The sequence below is a fragment of the Cannabis sativa genome, chromosome 6 (genome assembly GCF_029168945.1).
Source record: "Cannabis sativa cultivar Pink pepper isolate KNU-18-1 chromosome 6, ASM2916894v1, whole genome shotgun sequence".
Taxonomy (NCBI): Eukaryota; Viridiplantae; Streptophyta; class Magnoliopsida; order Rosales; family Cannabaceae; genus Cannabis; species Cannabis sativa.
Genome location: NC_083606.1, coordinates 27,701,189 through 27,721,871, shown reverse-complemented (window position 1 = coordinate 27,721,871; position 20,683 = coordinate 27,701,189). Strand labels below are relative to the sequence as shown.

Sequence of the window (20,683 nt, the reverse complement as noted above, 5' to 3'; positions counted from 1 at the left end):
TTTCACATTTATGTTCTTGTTTATTGTGTCGTCAGCACAGTGGAAAGTAATCAAGATTATGTGATAAAAGATTCCTAGATTTATCAGAACATAGGGTTCTACTGATATGACAATCTACAATATAGTTTACTTGTATCTTGGATAAATGCTATGTTCTTTCTAGAGCATTGGTTAAAGTAAAGCTTAGGTTGGATGCATGGAGTATGCATCGGAAGGGACCGATATTGAACTTTGATATAAATTTATTAAACTTACTGTAATATCTATTCAATTCAATATCACCTAGTTGATCCTAGATCAAATGATCTTAATCCTGATATGATTAGGTTCAATCTCAAGAGTGTTATTCGTGTTCTTTGATTTGTTAGTTAAGCCTACTTTTGGGTCAGGGTGATACGTACATTTTGAGAACACGGTAGTGCAATTGAGTGAGAGCGCTATACATAAATATGGAATCTATAGCTTCAATCTGGCAAATAGAAAGTAAATGATGATTTCCTTTGAGCTTGGCTAAACAGAGATAAATGGTTGAGTACTCATTTCACTTCGCTGAAATATCATTTATACGGGGCTAAGTGTTTTAAGGATAAAATACATTGTAGGGTGTTACGGTAACTTAATCCCTATACAATGTAGATCATCTATATAGAGGATCATTGATCAAATTAGGATTATAACAATGGATAATTAATAGTGTGTTTATATGGTGGAACATATAGAGCGTTCTATATAGCTGATAGTGCAATTCTAAGTTCTATGCGTGGATTCAACAAAGAATTAATAAGTCAGTGAATTTACTTGGTAAGTTCTTGGTTTGCTTATTGGAAGCTCGAATATATAGGCCCATGGTCCCCACACTAGTTGAGACAATACTACTTGTAAGACTCACTTAAATTGTTTTGATTAATCAATTATAATTCTAAAATTAGACTATGTCTAGTTTGTGAATTTTTCACTAAGCAAGGGCAAAACTGTAAAGAAAGAGTTTCTAGGGTATATTTGTTAATTAAGAGATTTTGATTAGTGATAATATTGTTTAGTAATTAATTTTAGTTATTAAATAGTTGAAATTGGCATTTAAATGGTTGAATTTCAAAATTGGTGTTTTTGAAAAAATGAGATGTAGAAATGATAAAACAGCAAATTGCAAAAGTGGGGCATATATCCATAAGCCTTCGCCGGCCACTTATGTAGGATTTATCATTTAATATTTTCATTATTTTAATGCCAAATAATTCAACCCTAACCCTAGGTGGCATACTATAAATAGGTAGCGATGGCTTCAGGAAAAGATGATGCATCTTATTCCTTTCAGAGAAAAACGTGAGTGCCTTCTACCTAACCTAGCCGCCACCTCTCATTCTCTCTTCTTCATAGTTGATTCGAACCCCTTGAGTGAAAGAGTAGTTCCCACACACATCAAGTGGTACCTCAATCATAGTGTGGAAGATCGTGAAGAATCCAGATTCAACAGAAGGACATTCGGACTCAGATCTTGGTGATACTTTGCGACAGAAAGGATACAAGAGTTAGGGATCTGAGTGGAAACAGACACATTATTCCACTGCACCCAATGTAAGGTTTCTCATACTTTATATGTGTTTATTTATAATCGTTTTAGAAGTTCATATTTAGGATGTTAAACAACATACTTGTGAGTAGATCTAAGATCCTGGTAAAATAATTCCAACACTGGAGTGGTCCAAACTTAGAGTCTGCCTAACTGATACCCGAATGGGTACTCGAAGGGCCTATCACAGACGATGACCACCCAAGAGTATCGCGAACATCTACCTTTGATGCAACCCAGAGCGTCCAGCGATGGTTATGCTTTTTCTAACATAGAAAGAGATCTTGTCCCCTGTGTCCAAACATGGTGTGCGCACCTTATATACATTTTTGCGAGACAATTATTCCATGCCTCTACTTTCAAAGGTTGAACCTTTTGGCGACACATGTCAACTACGTACAATGGTCCCAATTGTCGAGCTGTTGCAATGCACGAGCACTATTCTTTTTAAGGGGCCCATTAGTCAGCTCTCTTTTTGCATGTATTTTACCCCAATAGTGGGCTTTTTGCAGAAAACCTAAGCGGGTAATGGCATGTCCATACTCTCCCCCTTAGCCTATAAATACCCTTCTATTTCCATACAAAGGGGGGATTAGAAACTAAATAGTCTAAGCTCTGCTAATATTATTCTAGCCTTTCCTCTTCCTTAAGAGAAACTACGAATATAGAGTTAGAGTTTTCTTCAAAATATTATAAACACATTAAATACGCCTTTAGAGGCTAATAGAACAAATCGTGGACTAAATAACACCTGAACCACGTAAAAATCTCCATCTCATTTATTTCTGCATTTTATTATTTCTTTAGTTCTCAAATATTTAGTGTTGACCTCAAAAAGTGATCAACTGACAGTGCGGTCGTATAGATCTAATGATTGTCATTTGTTACACAAACCGAATGAAAAAGTATAGAACACACATATTTGTCATAAGGGTTTGCCCCCATTGTGATAGCGGGTAATGACCTACTCCCCTTTTGGTTGTATTGATACTTAGAGATAATACTATTCAGATCGTTATAGGTGGGATCTAATATTAGGTCCACAGTATCATCACATTATCATTCCCTAATCAAACAATCAATAATTTCAGAATCTGTCATGCCATGTGGTACATTATATTTTTCTTACCTCAAATTTCAGTTCAAGTATGTTGGCTGACCTGCTTGGAGAATGATCGATGATCCCGGGCCCTATATCATAATAATGATAAACTAATAAGTATTTATCCCAAAATACTACTTAATAGTTGTAAAGGATAACTTAGGGTTTCCCACCAAATCTCGTAATACAAATAAACTAAAAGAAAACTTATATTTTGGCTCTAAAACATACATCATATTATAGAGCTTGTTGCAAGCTTCGAAATGGTATATAGAACGTCCAAAGCAAACACTCGAGTGAAAAGTTACGGCAAAAATACGATTCCCGAATTCTCAAGTGCCCATGAATGGTAAACCGGTTGAGAACCGATCAAGCGCTCTCACAAGAATCGGTTGACCAATTCACAACCAGTTGACCGGTTTGGGCAGGGGGAAAAAACTTCAATTCTCAATTTTACGCACTCATTGAAACGCGACCGAAATTTGTCCAAATCACTGCAAACTTCATAGGGCACATAATTACAATACATACTACCATACTTATGTAATAGAAACTAAAATCGAGCCCTTAATTGGAAAACATGACTAATGTTCGGACTTAAGCTATAAAAAGTTCCAAACTCAATTTCTAACCCAAAATCACCTCAATTTCAGCAAGAAAACATCGGAGCTAGTCCCATGACTACCCCGAGAACAATCCTATAAGGTCAGAACCTCCATAACTATTCTAATTCATAGTTACCCTATACAAAACCAATTTTTTCTAACTTAAAATAAAATTAAACCTTCCCTTAAGCTTTCTTGCTCTGAGAATGTGCTATCCCGCTACTACCGGAGCATACATCGGTAGATTTTGGGTTAAAAATTAAAGGAAATGGATATAGGGAGAGAGAGTTTCGTCAAAGGGGGAGAACGAGAATTTTGTCTATTTAGTTTACTAATTAAAACTTATAATATATATTATACTTATCTATCGATACTTATAAGTTTTTATATATAAAAAAATAATATTATAATAATAATAATTATAACTTTTATATTAATAATATAATAATAATATTAATAAAAAATTTATTATGAATAGTTATCTTATTATTTTTTAGTCACTGAGAAATTTTTACTTCTAAGGCGCTAAGTTAAATTTCACATACTCCTAATTACCCTAATACCTACCTTATCAACTTATCACAATATTCCCATCAATTCTATCAACTAAACCCGTTATGACCTCGATCGAGTCTCCAAGGTCATCAAACCTGAAAATATTTTTATTCCACATATAGCTCATATTACATTCACACATGCTATATAAATCTCCGTAATTAATAAATTACGCTTATTTACTCACTTATAATAAATTTAAATTTTATGTTGAATTAGATTAGTAGGACCATAATTCTACTTATTACCTGATTAACCCATAATATAAGTGTAACCCTAATTATTTACCATTAGGTTTATCGGGATATTATAGGTGCGCACTATTTGTGTAAATCTTTTCTGTTTTCATTTCTTTTTACCCGAAGGCTTGCATTAAGAGAGAGGGTTATCGAGAATTACCCATAAGGAATGCTACGGTTTGGATACCCTCGGGTTGTTGATAGAACTGGGAAAGGTCTGTATCCCATGCTCAAGGGATCCCTGATCCATTCATTCCCTTGAGCTGAGATACTCTATTTTCTACTTTGTGTTGTATTTCGTTGGATCCTTTTCGTGTAGGTCTGAGAACCCCCACTCCTGGCTCTTACAAAACGGGGAACACCATTTTCTAGACGCCACTTTTGACTCTAAATATACGGCATTCGGCCTGGTACCAAAGTGCTTGGCAATCCTATCTAGGCACACCCCGAGTTAGATTTGTGATTGCCTCCATAACTCTTTAGCCTAATTTAACGATTCTTGGAGTGAAGAGTGATTCCATGCGAGCCACAAACGTCTCACTGTGCGAGGGCAAAGTGGTCCTGACTGGGTTAACCGCTTCAGGTTCATTAGCCATAAAATGGGTGCTCTGCTGGAGTCCTCAACCGAGGGGCTTTTTGTAATTTCGTGCGGGAGTTGGCTCTATGATTTCTACCAACCTGTTAACCGAAAACTCCTCCTTATCTGGGGACTTATAGGCAAGTCCGCGATGAACTTTACCCCCTGTGTACCAATTTTCGGAATTTCCTAGCGATCTTTGAATGGTACTTCATGCTGAGTGGAATCAGCTTGGCTAACATTTACGTGACTGGATCTTTGTCCTTGGGGGACCAGGTGTATGTCTTATGTAACACCTACGAAGGTCGTTTTTTCGCGGAGATAACTAGCAAAGCTCTTGCCTATGGGTGCTAAGGGGGTGGACATTTTTTTTCTCATGCGACTTTTTTTTTTTACATTATTGCTTTTGGAAAACTTTGGATCCCTCTCAGTTGTGTGTGGCCTTTCTAAAGTTGTGGCCACCTAGCCACCTACAAGCAGTGTAAGGCTTCGGGTCTAAGAGCATGCACCACAGTCCCATCTTCAGCCGGCAAAGTAGATAGTACTAGTAAATGCATACCAGGAGCTCAAGAGTGACCTAATCCTGAGGGAGGTTTTACGGTACCCTGTCGTCCAGGTATAAGCATCTTTCTGGAAATAACCCCTATCTAGTGTACAAAAAAGAAACTCGAACATGTCACCTCAAATAGTTATAGAAGCTTGGGGATAAATATTATTTGTGTTTCTACACAGGTGACACATGGCATGAGAAGAAAGAGATAATCTCATAACCTCACTAATTAAAACCCCTCAACAAGGCCTAGTCATGGAGAAGCTTCACGAAACTCAGAACAAGTCAAGACTAAGAGATAGGAGGAAGTCTCTCTCAAACTTATCTTAGCTTCCCAGACACAGAAGACATATTATCACTCCGGGATCCAGAGTGGTCCAAACTCAGAGTCTGCCCAACTAATACCCAGATGGGTTCTCGAAAGGCCTATCACGGACGCTAACCGCCTAAGAGTGTTACGGACGTCTACCTTGGATGCAACCTAGAGCGCCCAATGACATTTATACTTTTTTTTTTCTGACACAGAATCAGATCTTGTCTCTTGTGTCCAGACATGGTAGTGCGCGCACCTCATATACCTTTTTTTTCTAGATGGTTATTCCAGGCCTCTACTTTTAAAGGTTGAACTTTTTGGCAACATACGTCCACTACATACAATAGTCCCCAATTGTTCAGCTGCTACTACGCACGAGCACAATTCTTTACAAGGAGCCCATTAGTTAGCTCTATTTTTACATGTAATTTACCATATTAGTGAGCTTTTTGCAGAAACCCTAAGTGGGTCATGGGCATGTCCATATCCGCTCTTAGCCTATAAATACCCTTCTATTTCCATACGAAGGGGGGATCAGAACCTAAATAGTCGAAGCTTTGTAAATATTATTCTAAGCTTTCCTCTTCTTCAAGAGAAACTAAGAATACAGAGTTAGAATTTCCTGCAAAAATTGTAAACACATCAAATACACCCTTATAGGCTAATAGATTGACTCATGAACTAAGGTTAATTAACACTTGAATCAAGTAAAAATCCCCATCTCATTTATTTTTGCATTTTATTATTTCCTTAGTTCTTAAATATTTAGTTTTTAAAATTTCAATAAACGCTTATTATTAAGGTGGACAATGAAACCTAGGGCATTTAATTAAGTATTTATAATTATATTAATTTTCAATATTATAATGTACATTTATGATATTCGCTTCTTTAAGAAATTATTTTCATATTTAATATCATGTAATTTTTTATAGTTAAAATTATAAATATTTGGCTCTATATTTTATAAAAAATAATATTTTTTTTTTTTTGAATAAATAAAAAATAATATTCTTTGATTATCTATATCTACATTAAATTGTTTCACATTTATACTTAGAAGTTATAATTTTAAAGCGAAGGAAAATCTTTTTTTGTTATAAAATAATTAGATTAATTTTTAATTAATTATGAGAATCAATATAATCACAAATATTTTTATTTATAGTTAGGTGGATTCTAAAATCTTAATGATTCCTCTAAATATAATTAAAAATATCAGTTACTTATTATTTTAATCTGTTAAATCTTTTACTTTATTTTATTACCAAAAATCACATTATTTTCGGAACTATGTTAGAATTTAAATAATTTAGATTAAATAAGTATTTTTTTCAATTTCACGCAATTTTCATGAGTTCGACCTTGTTTTTTATAATATCTATACTACAATAAAGTTTTATGCACTTACAAGTTGATAAATTTAAAACATGCCACTTTTTGGTTGGAGAGGAATCTTTGTAAGAATTATCAAGGGTGTTCACCTAGAGGTTAGATCACTCTTCCTACTTTTGGTGTTTCCACCATATTGAGTAGTGAAATGTTGGGCGAGCTTGTCGAATGAGTTGATCGATCATTCATTTAGTTTTTTCAACCAAAGCAAAGTTGATCTGGTAAGCGTAGTTGAGAAGGCTTTACACCTAATGACGGGATTATTTGTCTTCAATTCCATTCGATGTTCAAATTGCAGGACATGCTCTAATGGATCTCTTTCCCCATCAAACAACGTGAAGGTGTCCTTCAATTTAGGTTCCTTGATGATCCACTTAGCGAAATGAGATTTTACTACATTTTGAACCACTACTTTTTTAAGAATGTCAAAATCTACAGCTATTTCTTCCCCAATTTTAGCCATAACTCCCTTCATCACTTGGTCTTTCTAGTGAGATAATGAATCTTATGACTGCGGCAGCTCAGGATTCATAGTCTTAGCTTCAAGTAAATATGTTTTCTCTTTGTTAGGTGCTGGCTCAGTCACCTTTTCTTTGTTGCTGCCCCTAGTTGGAACTACTTTTGCGAGCCCTGTTTTGCTTTTGTGGTATTGCTTGAGGTCTTCGTAGGCGCAGTTCCTTCCTTCCTGACGGCAACTGGCATTATTGTTCCTAATAATGCTTTGACAGTTGCTATGGTTTTCAACGCATTTTGCGTCTTCTCTACAGGGTTTTGTAAGATTTTTGCTTGTAGCAGTCGCTCTTGTAGCACTGTCTCGTTGGCAGCTAAATTTTCATTGTTAGATTGCTTGATATCCAACTGTGTCTGGATTTTTCTGATCCTTGCTCCCATATCTGCCATTTTTTGCCTGAATTTCTACAAGCTTTGTGCAACATCTTGGTGATATTGGCAACTCTCGTCTTGACCCTGCGAACGTTTTTCCTTTATGATTTGTCGTCGCTCATCGTTATGCTTATCTTGTGCAATCATTCATCGATTTATCTCTCTCATTTCAACTGCCAAGCTTTCAATTGGATTAACGGTCTGACTTGAGGTATCTCCCTCACTTTCACTCAGTATTTTGTGCATTATCCACTGTTTTCTTCGATCCCATCTTAAATTGTAGTTTAGTCTTCAGCTTTTCATTCTTGTGGTTCCCATAGATGGCACGAGCTGTTGATGCTAAAAATTAGCTCAACGAAAAAATTGTAATTGGACTTGGATTCTTTACACTAGGATAAGTCTTGCCAAAAAGGTTTCTACTTCATTATTCTATTCCTCTGGTGACGATGGATGTTTCTTGGGGTCAGTGTATAATTTCTTGTGCTGAATTCTTTCAAAGAAGCAATAAGGCAGAATTTCGACAAGTTGGTATTGTCAAGAATTCATGTCCTATTTTAATTTTTCGATCTTCAATTTATAGGCCAGAATAGGTCTTGTGCTTCTTTAGGTTCTTTTTTATCGGTCCATGTGACTTTTCTCTCCCCACTTCTCGTGTCCTGCATTTTCTTTATTTTTTGAGCTCTGCTCTTTCGAATTCTTGTTTTCTATTGCGGCTAGCGCCTTAGTCCTTGCTCCCTTTTAATGAAAAGACACATTTCAACTTCTCCTGACATATTATTTGTTAGTTTTACAGAATTTCTCTTTGAAATCACTTTTTTGTCCCTAAGATTAAAATCTACCCTTACTCTTACCATATAATATTAACAGATACTAATAGTTTCAATATAATGTTTAGAAAGTTTACAATTTTTTCAAAAGTAAATTACTAAAGAGTAAGCACATTATTTACAATTTTGTTGTAATAAAAAATTTTGTTTTCCGAACAAATATAGACTCACAGACAATTTTACTATAATTTTAATTTTATTTTGAAAAGTCTTACACTTGATAAATAGTAAACTCATTATTTGTCCTTTAAGCTGATTATTTACAACTACAATAAAATAGTATACAACTATACTTTAACTACTCCTAAGAACAAATGTACAACTTAAAATAGTATATACATCATTAGCTCAAAACAAATTGAGTACCCAATCGCCACTGTTGTGCAAAGCTAACATCACCACATATCACAAGCTTTGTGTCATTCATGCAAGAGATCTCAGCATTCTCAACAGTAAAACCCCTTAAAATTGGCAAAGGCATTCCTTTCCAAAGCTGCAAGTTCACGTACGGTAAGACCACCGTTCTGAGGAGGGCTGACATTACAGACTGCATATTTAACATAATTAACAGATGCTGTGCAACAAGAGAAGCTAAAAGCCTTGTTTCAGATATGACATTTGCAAACAAAAACTTACCTGAACTAAACGCATGTGAAGGCCACCGATTTCGCTCCACTTCAGAACTGTTGTGAAGTCTTTTAGTTTAAGAGTACCAACCAGTTTGTTCACCACAATTTTCGGAGAGCACGAGCCAGCAATCTCCTGCACAAACAAAACACTCTCAAGCATTTTTATTGACTAATCAAATCTGTTATCAACTATGAAATCCAAAATGAAGCATACCAATGACATGCACACTACTGGTATGACTTCAGTGCCATTGAGAACATTAATTATGACATCGGAGTAAATTGCAGTTTCAATGTCATTATTTATAACTTTAACTATTGGCGGAGAGGATACAGATATATTAAGAACAATGGGATGATCTGGATACTTCTTGTACAGTTGGGGAACTGCATATTTCCATTTAGAAGTGTTCAAAAGTGATTGATCTGGTACTTTGTCAACAATCCAGTGCATATAACCTGCCTGAGGATAAAGAAAGAAACCAATTTTAGTTCCACTATATGGAGAGAATTATAGAGATCAGTGTATGGATAGGTTAGTCTTTAATTTTTAAGCCTCCACTCAATAAAATACATTAACAGAAAGTTCACAAATAGAGAAAATAAAGTTATCATTTGCACATCATGATGTGAATCATGTAATGACTAGCTTGCATCCTATATAATAATAACATTATGAAAAGAGCACAACAGAATTTTCTACTGACAAAGTAGAGCTTACATTGAAGAAAAGTAGGGACACTGAGTTAAAAACTTCTTCATGTAACGAAATCTCGATCATCTTAGTAGAAGCATTGCAGAAAACATGATCTAGTAAATTTTTATGGTAAAATCTAGAGGTTAAATCATCAATTGCTGTGAATAAACCATTGATCTCAAATTCAATAGAAGACTTGCTCAAAACAGGCTTGCCAACGAAAGTAACGTTCATTGCAGCAATATCATAGACTTGAATTTGCTTAGGGAGTGATTGCAGTAACGAATCAAGCTTTGTTATCCCTTCTCCGATCTTCTTAGACATAGCATCTTCAACAAGAGACTCTATATTACCTTGAAAGGCATCAACTAACCTGTAAGTGCAAATAAAAATCCAGAAAAGATATTTCTTTATATGAAATCCTTCATTGGTATAGTATGTGTATGGTGTTAGAAAGAGTTACTCACCAGAAACTAACTAGGATTAAATAGCCTCGGTAAAAATGCACAAAATTTACATAATGGAAATTTATTTGAGAGGATTGAATTACCCTTGGTAAAGCCAGGATGCTCCACCGTCCACCTTGATTGAGATATCATTGACAGAGCATCCAGATTCAAGGATGGAAAGTTTGAGAGTTCCTTCTTGGTTTCCCAAAGCCACTGTGGCACCCACATCCATACCTTCAACCTAGAAAACCAGAGCACTCCATCAGATACTAAAATCATTTAAAAAGCAAAAATGAATATATGATTTAAGTAATTGTATTTCACCCACTGCATATCTCATCTTTTCTGGCATCTTTGACACTCTCATAATAATGTCACCACTTCTTTCTTGGGACAATACACAGCCCAAATGAACAAACTCAACCGAAATGTGATCTTGATAACGAAGTTATGAATCATTTGAATTGCTCTATGTTATAGTAGCAAAAATCAAAATCAAGAGAAACACATCTGAGTAAACTGTAAAACACACCTGAATAGAAGCCCTCCCATCATCAGAGATATCAAAAAACCAGTTACTGTACGAGTACTTCCAATTCATGCTTAGCTTTGCAGTAGCACCAGAAGCAATTATAGCAATACCCATCTCGCCAGTCTCCACATATGAAGAAGGGACATCAACGCTGTAGATTGTGATATTTGAAAGAGCGACGTGAACCTTGCCAATTAGAGGGACTTGTACATATTTTTCAATCTGAGGGAGATGAAATGGAATTATAGAGTCAATAGCTTTCTCTATTAGCAAATCCTTTGAAAAATCAAGACCCTTGTCTGATATCACCACAGAGACAAAACCTTCTTCTTGAAAACTAGAGGGTACCAATAAAAGAAGCCAGAAAAACAATGACACAAATTTGGATGCCATGAATTTTGAGAAGAAACCCATGTGAGATTGAGAATAAACACTTGAAATTTATGATAATAGAAGATTTCGCCTCGAAGAAGATTACATCCTTCCTGGTATGGGATATGGAGGAACACAAAATTTAATTTTACATGTTGTATTGAATGAGTTTCGTACAGAAGTAGTTAAACTGATATGCTATTATGCAACACGTGGGAAACTAGAGATATATAATTTTATTCGCTAACTAAGAGCATCTCCCATGTACACCATTTCACCACATTCCTCCAGAATTTTTACACTATTTTACTTCAATGCTATACTAATTATAATTAGTGTGCACTAAAATTCTATATGTGTAATCTACACCAATTTAGGTGTACAATTTTTCTTTTTTCATTTTAACTCTTATTTAATTTTATTTTAAAATAGAATCTTATATTTCAGTCCTCAAATTAAAATTTATCACAAAAATAATAATTAATTTAAAATACTACCATATTTAAATATACAAAATAACAATAAAAATTACTAATATTAATAAAATAAAAACAGCATAACATTAAGGGTGCGTTTGGAAAGCCACAATGTAATTGGATTTGTGTGTAATTAGAGTTAATTACACAATTTGGCGTGTTTGTCTGACCATGTAATTACACTGTAACTGTGTAATTGGAAGTAATTAAAGGGTTCTAATTACACTCTCCAATTCTCATGGCCCCCCATGAGAATTGGATGTATACACTGTGTAATAACTAAAAACTTTCCATATTAAACATTAGCTATTAAAAAATATTATTTTCTCATATAATTACTAACGATTTTGTCAAACAAGATATTAGGAATTCATATGTAATTACCACCTCATATCCAAACACACATTGCATTTTAAAATATAGTGTAATTACTAAATTGTGTAATTACCACTCTAGTAATTACCCCACCTAGTAATTACACAGTTACTTCCAAACACACCCTATGAAACTAAAAATAAGAACATTAAGTAAAATAATAATTTAATAGTCAAATTGATCACTTGTAGATCTTAGCTTTGAAGAATATCAAAATATTGGCTACATGAGCTTTCAGTATTTTGAGAATCTTGATATTCTTGAGATGTTTGATGTTATTGGTGAGCTCTTTTTTGCATAATTCTTTTTGCTCATTTTGGAAATAATCGCGCATGTTAGAATCAACTATAGAACTCAAATAATTTTTTTTTAAAAAAAAATGTTTAATATTTAATTGATTTAATATATATTTATTTTACTAAATAATTTTAAGATTTTAAATTTTTACTAGTAGTCATGATATAATTTTTAATAATTATTTCATAAATTAATTATTTTATTTTTTTTTTGTTATTAATGTAAATAATATAAAATGTGAAATCTTTTTAGTAAAATATATTTATTTAGTATAATATTTAGTTTAAATTATTAAAGTTGTTGTATCAAAAAGTAAAAGATTCTACGCTAAATTAGTGTATATTCCACGCTAAATTAGTGTAACCATTAGAGATAGTCATAAAGGGAATAGTTGAGATTCCATAACTTTAAAAAGAAAAAATAAAGTGTAGTTAGTGGGATTTGAACCTTTACCCTCTAATATATTTATAATCTACTTTATATTTATAAATATTATCTTTTAATATAAATATATGTTGTAACTAATTAAAATACATATGTATTTTTTTCGATTTTTTTTTTCAACTGTCCCTTTTGGCTACAATGTGGGTCGGACCCTATCTCCACCCGTTCGGTCATCTTGACAATCTCGAAATTACGTGTCAATTATAATAACATTATATAGAATTTCAATAAAGGCATCTCTACCACTCTACCATCACACTACACAATAACAAGTGATGAGATACTGAGATATATATGAGTCGAAGTAGAAGACGTTGGTTAGTTGAGTTTTTTTTTCATAATTTTTATTTGTTTAAAATATTTTGTAATTTTGAGGTATAGCTTTAACTTATAGATATCATACTTGGCTAACTATTGTGACAACAATTGTATGGTCGTACGTTGTAAAACATCGTTTACAGACACGTGTGACGTGCATCTGTTTAGGCAATAAGCATCCTTACTAAGAAATATAAGTTAGATAAAATATTCCATCCAATTCAATCTTCATTCAATTCAATCCAATCCGCATCATTCAATATATAAAATATAGATATCCACATTCAGAATGAATTAAATTGAAAAATCCAAAATTTGCATGTTTGAGAATTAAATATTAATTGACATATAAAAGTAATTGATCCGATCCAATTCAGTCCACCTATATTTATATATTTTTTAAAAAAATTATATGTACAATTAATATTTTAATATAAAAAAATAATAATTTAAAAATCTAATATATATATATATCATACAAATATATTTCAAAATATAATAAATTAAATGTACATTTCATATTTCATTTTATGTAAAGAGAATATAATTTAAAGTAAAATTAATTAACATATATTTTTACATATAACTTATCGAATCCACACTTTTATGAATTAGATTGAATTTGAGCTATCGTACATGTTAAATTGGATCTAAAATATAAAATCTATACTTACTGCAAATAGAATGTACTGTAAACAAAAAAAATAAAGATTGAATTGGATAAACACCCCAAAAAAATAGCATACTTTGCAAACTTGAATGTAACTGTAAAATAAGGACACAAGTTTCTTGCCACTTGACAAAGTACAAATCATAAGTCAATAATGATAAATTACAACTCCGAGTCAAATTTTCATAGACGAAGCTGAGGGGCATAGGATGGGGGACACAAAAAAACATTTATTGCCTAAATAGGCAAGGAAACTCAATATGAGTAGCTTTTTTATAATCCAATTCAACCCCTTTGTGCAAGGAAGCAAAAACTTCCATTTCAACACCGATCACCTATCTGTTCTAAGAGTGTTCTATAAGAGAGAGAGAGAGAGAGAGAGAGAGAGAGAGAGAGAGAGAGAGAGAGAGAGAGAGAGAGAGAGAGAGAGAGAGAGAGAGAGAGAGAGAGACTCTGCTAATGGTAATGCACATTACTTATACAAAGAAATATCAAAGATGTAGGAGAAAAAAATAGGGAAATATATCTCAATATTCCAAACCAATCAACAGAAGTATGAATATCGCTGGTCCTTCGAGCAAGCGATCGTTGGGAAGTCTAACACTAAAGAATACTTCCATTTTCAGGTGAAACCATCTTCATCAACAATGCCAATGTATATTTGTTGCTCAACAGTTGAAGCTTGGTTTGGTGGACACTACAAGGGTGAGCTTTTACCCGATTATTATGTCATAGAAAGTAGTCTGGTGCAGGTTTTTTGGCAGGTGTCCCTCTCGATTCCTGCATTTAAATTATAATCTTTCAGAATAACATGCTGTGGAATCAACAACAGAAAAGCATTTTCATTCAACCATAAATTCCCATGAAAGATATAGCATGAATTACACTTGTCTCATTAATATGGAAAATATAATTAGATTTCACATCAGTCAATGAAGCATTATTTTTAGTCTCCTATTAATAGAACACAATTTTAAACATGATGGCCTTCAAAGTTGGAGATACAAAGTCATCCAGAGTTCTAGATACTTATAATTTTCGTAACCTCTTTTTCAAAACCTTGTCCTTCTAAACCTACAACTATTGAGGTGAAAGGAAACTCTTAACAGATTTCTAGATAGATCCTATTCTAGAACTCAAACCCTTATCATTAGTAGGAAAACACAGGCCCAACTACTCAACGCTCCTAAAAGTATTTCAAACAATAATTTTGATGTGTTGCAAGTAAAGTTTCAAGTGCACAAACCTGAGGAGCAGCTTCAAACACTCGAAACTGCTTATTAAGATTTTCATCCAGTTCAAGAATCGCAGCTACATTACCACACCTACAAGATACACATGCTACAAATGAAATTTTGAACCTGGGAACACTGGAACAAATTTAAAAATTAATGACTTACCTGTAACAGTAATTTGGAGCTGACCACACTGTCACTATCTGGCTATTGAACATCCATTTATATCCTTCCATAACCAACTGATGAGCACGACATATATAATCAATATTATTTGTGTGGTTAAATGAAGTAACGACACTGCCACCAAAGAGGAAACCAGCACCACGAGGACTCAAACCCCAACCATCGACAATATCTTCGGGATCTGACCATAACAGGTCACACATTGCACCATCATGAGGTACTTCTTGCTTTCGATCGATTATGCGTATCTGTCACACCAGAACAGGTCAATAATAATATATGATAATTGTAAAGAGAAAACTATATTAATTTAAAAGTGATTGTCAGACCTGATCCAATGTTGAAATGGCTGGGGAAAGACCACCATGGACACTAAAAATTTTGTTCTCGATGAGAGCTGATAGACTGCAATATATTACCAAAGATTTGAGCCATAAGAAAAAGGGAAAGAAAATTATTTTGTCACTGTCCTGGAATAAATTTTACTAAAAGATGAACATTAGAGCAATATTTCATGCTATCATCAAAGCTTTTCGGTGAAGAAAATGAAAAGAAATGAGGCTTTAGGAGTACAACAGTGCAATCCCATTTAGTTTCACCTAAGAAACAGGCAACACCTACTTCCTAAACCTTAACAAATTGTTTCCAGCTTTCACCCATGATTTTTAACAAAAGGGAGATCTAATAAGTCCATATAAAAGCACGACCAAAGTAAGCCCACAAGTCAAGTTTGCCATTAGGCTTAGTGTCTAAAAGGAAAGAGGTGGCTTCAACTGAAGATCTGAAAACAATTTGAACATTCTACCAGCCTCATTAACCCATAATCACATAATTTGATACATATTTGACATGGAAAAATGACAATTTAGTGACATATCTTAATCTTTGGACATTCATTTAAAATCCAAAAGAACAACTCATCTTGCACTAAGATAATCTTACTTACCTCTAAGTTCTATATGTATGCATTAAGTGATTTTATGTTAATGATTGATTTTCCTTGATTTATTTTTATTTGTAACCGCGATGTTCCTTAGCCATGAGCAAGGCTCCCTAATTAATTTGGGAGTAGGTCAGTCTCTGACGGATGACCTCAGTCTCTTTTTCAAAAAAAAAAAAAAAAAAAGAACAAACAAATTAAAAGTGTAGCTTCTAACAAATAGCATGACAATATTAAGGTGACAATTGAATCAAACTGATAAATAAAATCTCAACTTTCTCCAGAAACTATATTTGAGTCTAATACCTAGCTTTATGCCACTCAACCTAAACAAACTGTATCAATGTTACTTCATCGAAAATATTTTGGCAAATGATATACATATATTTATAATGCTAATATCGAATCATCTCCTAATAACTCAATTGCCAGTTTGCCAATCTATAATTTTAGTTTGCTTCACAGCAAAAAAGATGCTGCAAGCTTTTGTATGAAAGAAGTAGGCAGCACACCTTAGGTAATCGAATATATCAGTGCAATATCTCCAAACATTTGCAGAACCATATTTACGAAGGCACTCGTCATAGAATCCATATACCTGTTTAGGCAGGGTAAGCAGTAAATATATGAGTGTGCCCTAAGCTTCACTGCAATGATGAAATAAACAAAAGTAGTTAGCACCAACCAAGATGCCCATTCATAGAAGCTTACCTGTGTAATCTGACGACTCTCATGATTCCCTCGGATGAGGGTTATCCGATCTGGATATCTCACCTGATCAAGTATATTTGCATAAAGAAATTAGTATGCGGCATGCCAATATTTTGCAAGGAAAACTCAGAAAACTGAAATGATTTTTAAACAGTAAAGAGGACCCTATATGCATTGCAATGAAATAAAATAAATCAATGAGGTTATCCAACTGCAATAACAGGGAAATCAAGTGGTCTCGTCTCTAATAGAAATCAAATGGCAAGCATGCTATGGTGACTTCCTTTTTGTACCTAGGTGTTCTTTGTCAAATGATATGTATAACTAAAACAATTTTTCCACCAAGATTAACCCTCTTAAGACAATAATGATATATTATTTTAGTTCTTGCTAAATGAATTATTATTATTACTCTACCAAGATTTGTTTATGAGTTACATATATAAAAACAATGGAGTTGTACAAATGTTAAGATGCGTACATATATAATGTTGAAGCTAACATGTACATACCAAAAAAAAAAACAGCTAAAAAGTAAATTTATATACAACTTAATCATTTCTCCAATCGATGATTTCAAGTAGAAGCAACCTCGAATAAGTAAATAAATACTTCAAACTGAGAATACATATATATATATAATATTTATATATACGATGTGCTTTACAAAATAACAACAATAATAATAATATTGAGGTGTAGTACAGTTTAAATTTTTAAATAAAAAAAGACCTAAGTGCATATTTTGGAAACCAGCTTAAATGGAGAACAGGGAAGTTTTCAAGATAAGCTCTTCAATATTTTGACCTTTATGGACTCGTTTAGAACGTCGCATTAGGTTGTATTGTATTGTATTATATTATATTGAATTGAATTATATATCATATTTTTATATAATACTATGTTAAACTTTAATTTATACTAAAATATTATATATTTAGGTGCCTATAAAAATTAATACCACATATAATTTTACATAAAATATAATTTAATATAATACTATACAATACATTACGGTGTAATACGGCGTACCAAACGAACCCTATATGTTATTTATTTTATGTGCTCGATCAAATATTAATTTATATTTTCGTAAAGCCCTGAGAGGTATGAAAGATAAAAAATTATCTTATGCATTTAGCAAGATTATTTAGTATTAGATCAACTTAGGACAGAATGGTGTTATTATTTGATTGAGGTTATTAACTTATCGAACATTCATTTATAGATGTACAGTAACCATATAGACAGAGTAGAGGTTGAAGATTTGTTTTTCACCTATAACATGCATTTTGGAATCCCAAGTTCCCAAACATAAATAAGAGAATAGTCATCTACTGAAATTAAGCAGACATGTCTAGCCACACTTTAAAGAGAAAACTATGCTCTAGAAGAATGAAATTTATACTGTTTTTTAGAGCAAGAAAAACAAAATGATCAACACTTCAAATGAAATATATCAAAGATCAAACAAATCTTCTGACAATAGAAGAATAACAAGAATTTCTAATCCATCAGATCACCTGAAGTTTTAACTGTATTACCTTCAACGCAAGTAGAAGTAAAAATGTCTCGACAGAGTAAAATCCTCTGTCAACAAAATCTCCAAGGAACAAATAGTTAGTCTTAGGGCAATCACCTCCTACTTTGAAAAGCTCTTTCATGTCATAAAATTGACCATGTATGTCGCCACATATCTGTTAAAAAAAATCTTGTTTAGCAACAACACCTGAACTACAATGAAAATGCTCCAAAACATATGGTATTGAACAATTCTCCTCGGTTAACCGAAAGTCTCTAATACATACAAACATTCACCTTAAAAAAATCAATAAATACATATCCACACACAGGTATAAGGTCATCATTAAACGTTCTCTTTTGGTATTTTATTAAAGTCATGTGATTGTATATTTTAGTTTTAATCATACAGACTTATATTTACATATATTTGAACAAAAACAGACTGATAAAATTGCCAAAGCGAAACCACTCTCTTTCCTCTATAGCAAAACAATTCCATGAGCATTTTTCACTTGGAAAAGCCACATCGCGGCCCTAAATTTGAGAATGACCAAATGTTTTGCTTTACATTCCCATATCCGTACATATACACAACAACGAGTTCCATTGACTTTCTCAGTATATAAATAGCAGTACATAAGCCCCCAACAAAAAAGTTGTAAGCTCAGAGTAATAACCTCGTATTGAACAATCAATTTCTTTAAATTCAACAAGTTCGACATTTTAATGTCACTATACAATTTGCCAAATACTAAAGAACGAGAGATAAAACTACACAAAAGAATCAAACCTAGAACCCAAAAGCAGAAAAAAGTAATTAAATCGCTAAGGAAGAGGTTCAATCGAATAGATAACGGAGATAGAGAAGTGAGAAGAGAAAGAAAACTAACAGTAACAGGGGCATCCACTCTCTGAACGTTGCTCTCTTCGACGAGGATTTCCATGGCTTTGAGGCATAGAGCTTTCACTTCTGCCTCCTTCAAAGGCTCACATTTCTTCAACTGCTCTATTTGCCGGTCTAGGTCTGACATCTCTCCCTCTCTCTCGGTCTTCTTCTTCCCCAGAGACCCAGACTCAATTCCAAACCCTCTCTCTCTCTAACCCTCTTCTTCCCCCACCACCCCCTTTCCTCTCTAGCTCTCTCCTCTCTCAGTTACACTTGGGTGAATGAATCTGTGATTTTCTCAGTTGTCGAGTTTTTTTTTAATTTTTATTTATTTTCAGGAAACATACCATTGAGGTAGTTTTGCTATAGTGCCACTCAATTTTCCTTATTACTGTTTCAAGCTCTCCTCATTTTTTCTCTAATATTTTCATCCTTTTTTCTTACTTTCCTATCCTTTCGATTTTGAGTTTCCAATCCACACTCTAATTTATCTCTCTCTTTTTTTTGTCTACTAAATAAATTTAATTTCTATTTATTTTATTGATAAACAAAACTACAACATAAAAAATATTATTTTTTAAGAAAAAAATAATCATTCATGGTTAATGATTACTGAGATTTTTAGAAACCGATTATAATGAGAGTTAAGAAATTAAATTAAGTAATAGAAAGTAGAGATGAAAATTTTTACGTGGTTCCGATATTAGTGAACCCTAGTTCACAAGTCAATCGTATTTAGCTAAGTAGCCTTGATGTATTATAGTGTTCTTGACAAGCTCAAGAACTTTAGTTTCTTACTATAGTGTTTACACAATGAATTACTAACCCTTTGCATAAGGGTATACTGTAGTATTTATAGGTTAGGATCTGAGTTCGGATATATCCGTGACCCGCTAGGGTTTGCATGTAAAAACGGTACACTAATGGGGTAAATACATAAAATACGTTGACTTTGGGCCCATAGACTAAGGCCTAATCTGTGGGGCGAAGGTGAATTGTATGCTTAGGGACCACGCGATATTGACAGATAGCATATGTGTGCCGTCTTTGTGTACTATAGTGTCAAAATAGTGGTCGTCGGACAAAAAGGGAGGTTTTCTTTTGGTGGTGCGCACACTCTTAGGGCCTGACACAGGGGATAATCCCCTGATTTGGTGATATTCAGTGTCAGAGGGCCGCCACATCATCCTGGACTAGGTTTTCAGGATGCCTCTTGGAATTCCCTTTCGAATGTATCCAAATGCTCATTCAGAGGGTCTTTACTGCTCCTTTTTATTCAGGTGGATGCCCTATTGGATTTAGAGCGATCCGGTCTTGGATGTAAATATAC

The 20,683-nt window shown here is 33.5% G+C and overlaps 2 protein-coding genes across 2 annotated transcripts; both read right to left on the bottom strand.

Annotated features, from left to right (window-relative positions):
• Window positions 1–8,779: 8,779 nt before the first annotated feature.
• On the bottom strand, window positions 8,780–11,598 carry LOC115695617 (putative BPI/LBP family protein At1g04970). The gene is made up of 6 exons (XM_030622673.2): window positions 10,920–11,598; window positions 10,489–10,628; window positions 9,963–10,311; window positions 9,456–9,704; window positions 9,249–9,374; window positions 8,780–9,159 (listed from the first exon to the last, which is right to left on the bottom strand). Exons 1-6 carry the CDS (start codon window positions 11,331–11,333, stop codon window positions 8,956–8,958), a joined length of 1,482 nt encoding a protein of 493 aa, XP_030478533.1. The 5' UTR covers window positions 11,334–11,598; the 3' UTR covers window positions 8,780–8,955.
• A 2,314-nt stretch (window positions 11,599–13,912) lies between these two features.
• On the bottom strand, window positions 13,913–19,804 carry LOC115725593 (serine/threonine-protein phosphatase PP-X isozyme 2). Its single transcript, XM_030655172.2, has 8 exons — window positions 19,358–19,804; window positions 18,488–18,640; window positions 16,944–17,006; window positions 16,745–16,830; window positions 15,622–15,697; window positions 15,272–15,540; window positions 15,118–15,196; window positions 13,913–14,651 (listed from the first exon to the last, which is right to left on the bottom strand). The coding sequence occupies exons 1-8, from the start codon at window positions 19,496–19,498 to the stop codon at window positions 14,601–14,603; spliced, it is 918 nt and encodes a 305-aa protein (XP_030511032.1). The 5' UTR covers window positions 19,499–19,804; the 3' UTR covers window positions 13,913–14,600.
• Window positions 19,805–20,683: the final 879 nt, after the last annotated feature.

Coding starts and splice junctions, on each gene's coding strand:
- LOC115695617 (XM_030622673.2), bottom strand. CDS start 11,333: ATGGGTTTCTTCTCAAAATTCATGGCATCCAAATTTGTGTCATTGTTT. Junction 10,629..10,919: donor ATGGGAGGGCTTCTATTCAG/GTGTGTTTTACA, acceptor CTGGTTTTCTAG/GTTGAAGGTATGGATGTGGG. Junction 9,705..9,962: donor TGTCCCTACTTTTCTTCAAT/GTAAGCTCTACT, acceptor CTTTATCCTCAG/GCAGGTTATATGCACTGGAT.
- LOC115725593 (XM_030655172.2), bottom strand. CDS start 19,498: ATGTCAGACCTAGACCGGCAAATAGAGCAGTTGAAGAAATGTGAGCCT. Junction 18,641..19,357: donor GAGTGGATGCCCCTGTTACT/GTTAGTTTTCTT, acceptor TTTTTTTAACAG/ATATGTGGCGACATACATGG. Junction 15,698..16,744: donor GATATATTCGATTACCTAAG/GTGTGCTGCCTA, acceptor AATATATTGCAG/TCTATCAGCTCTCATCGAGA.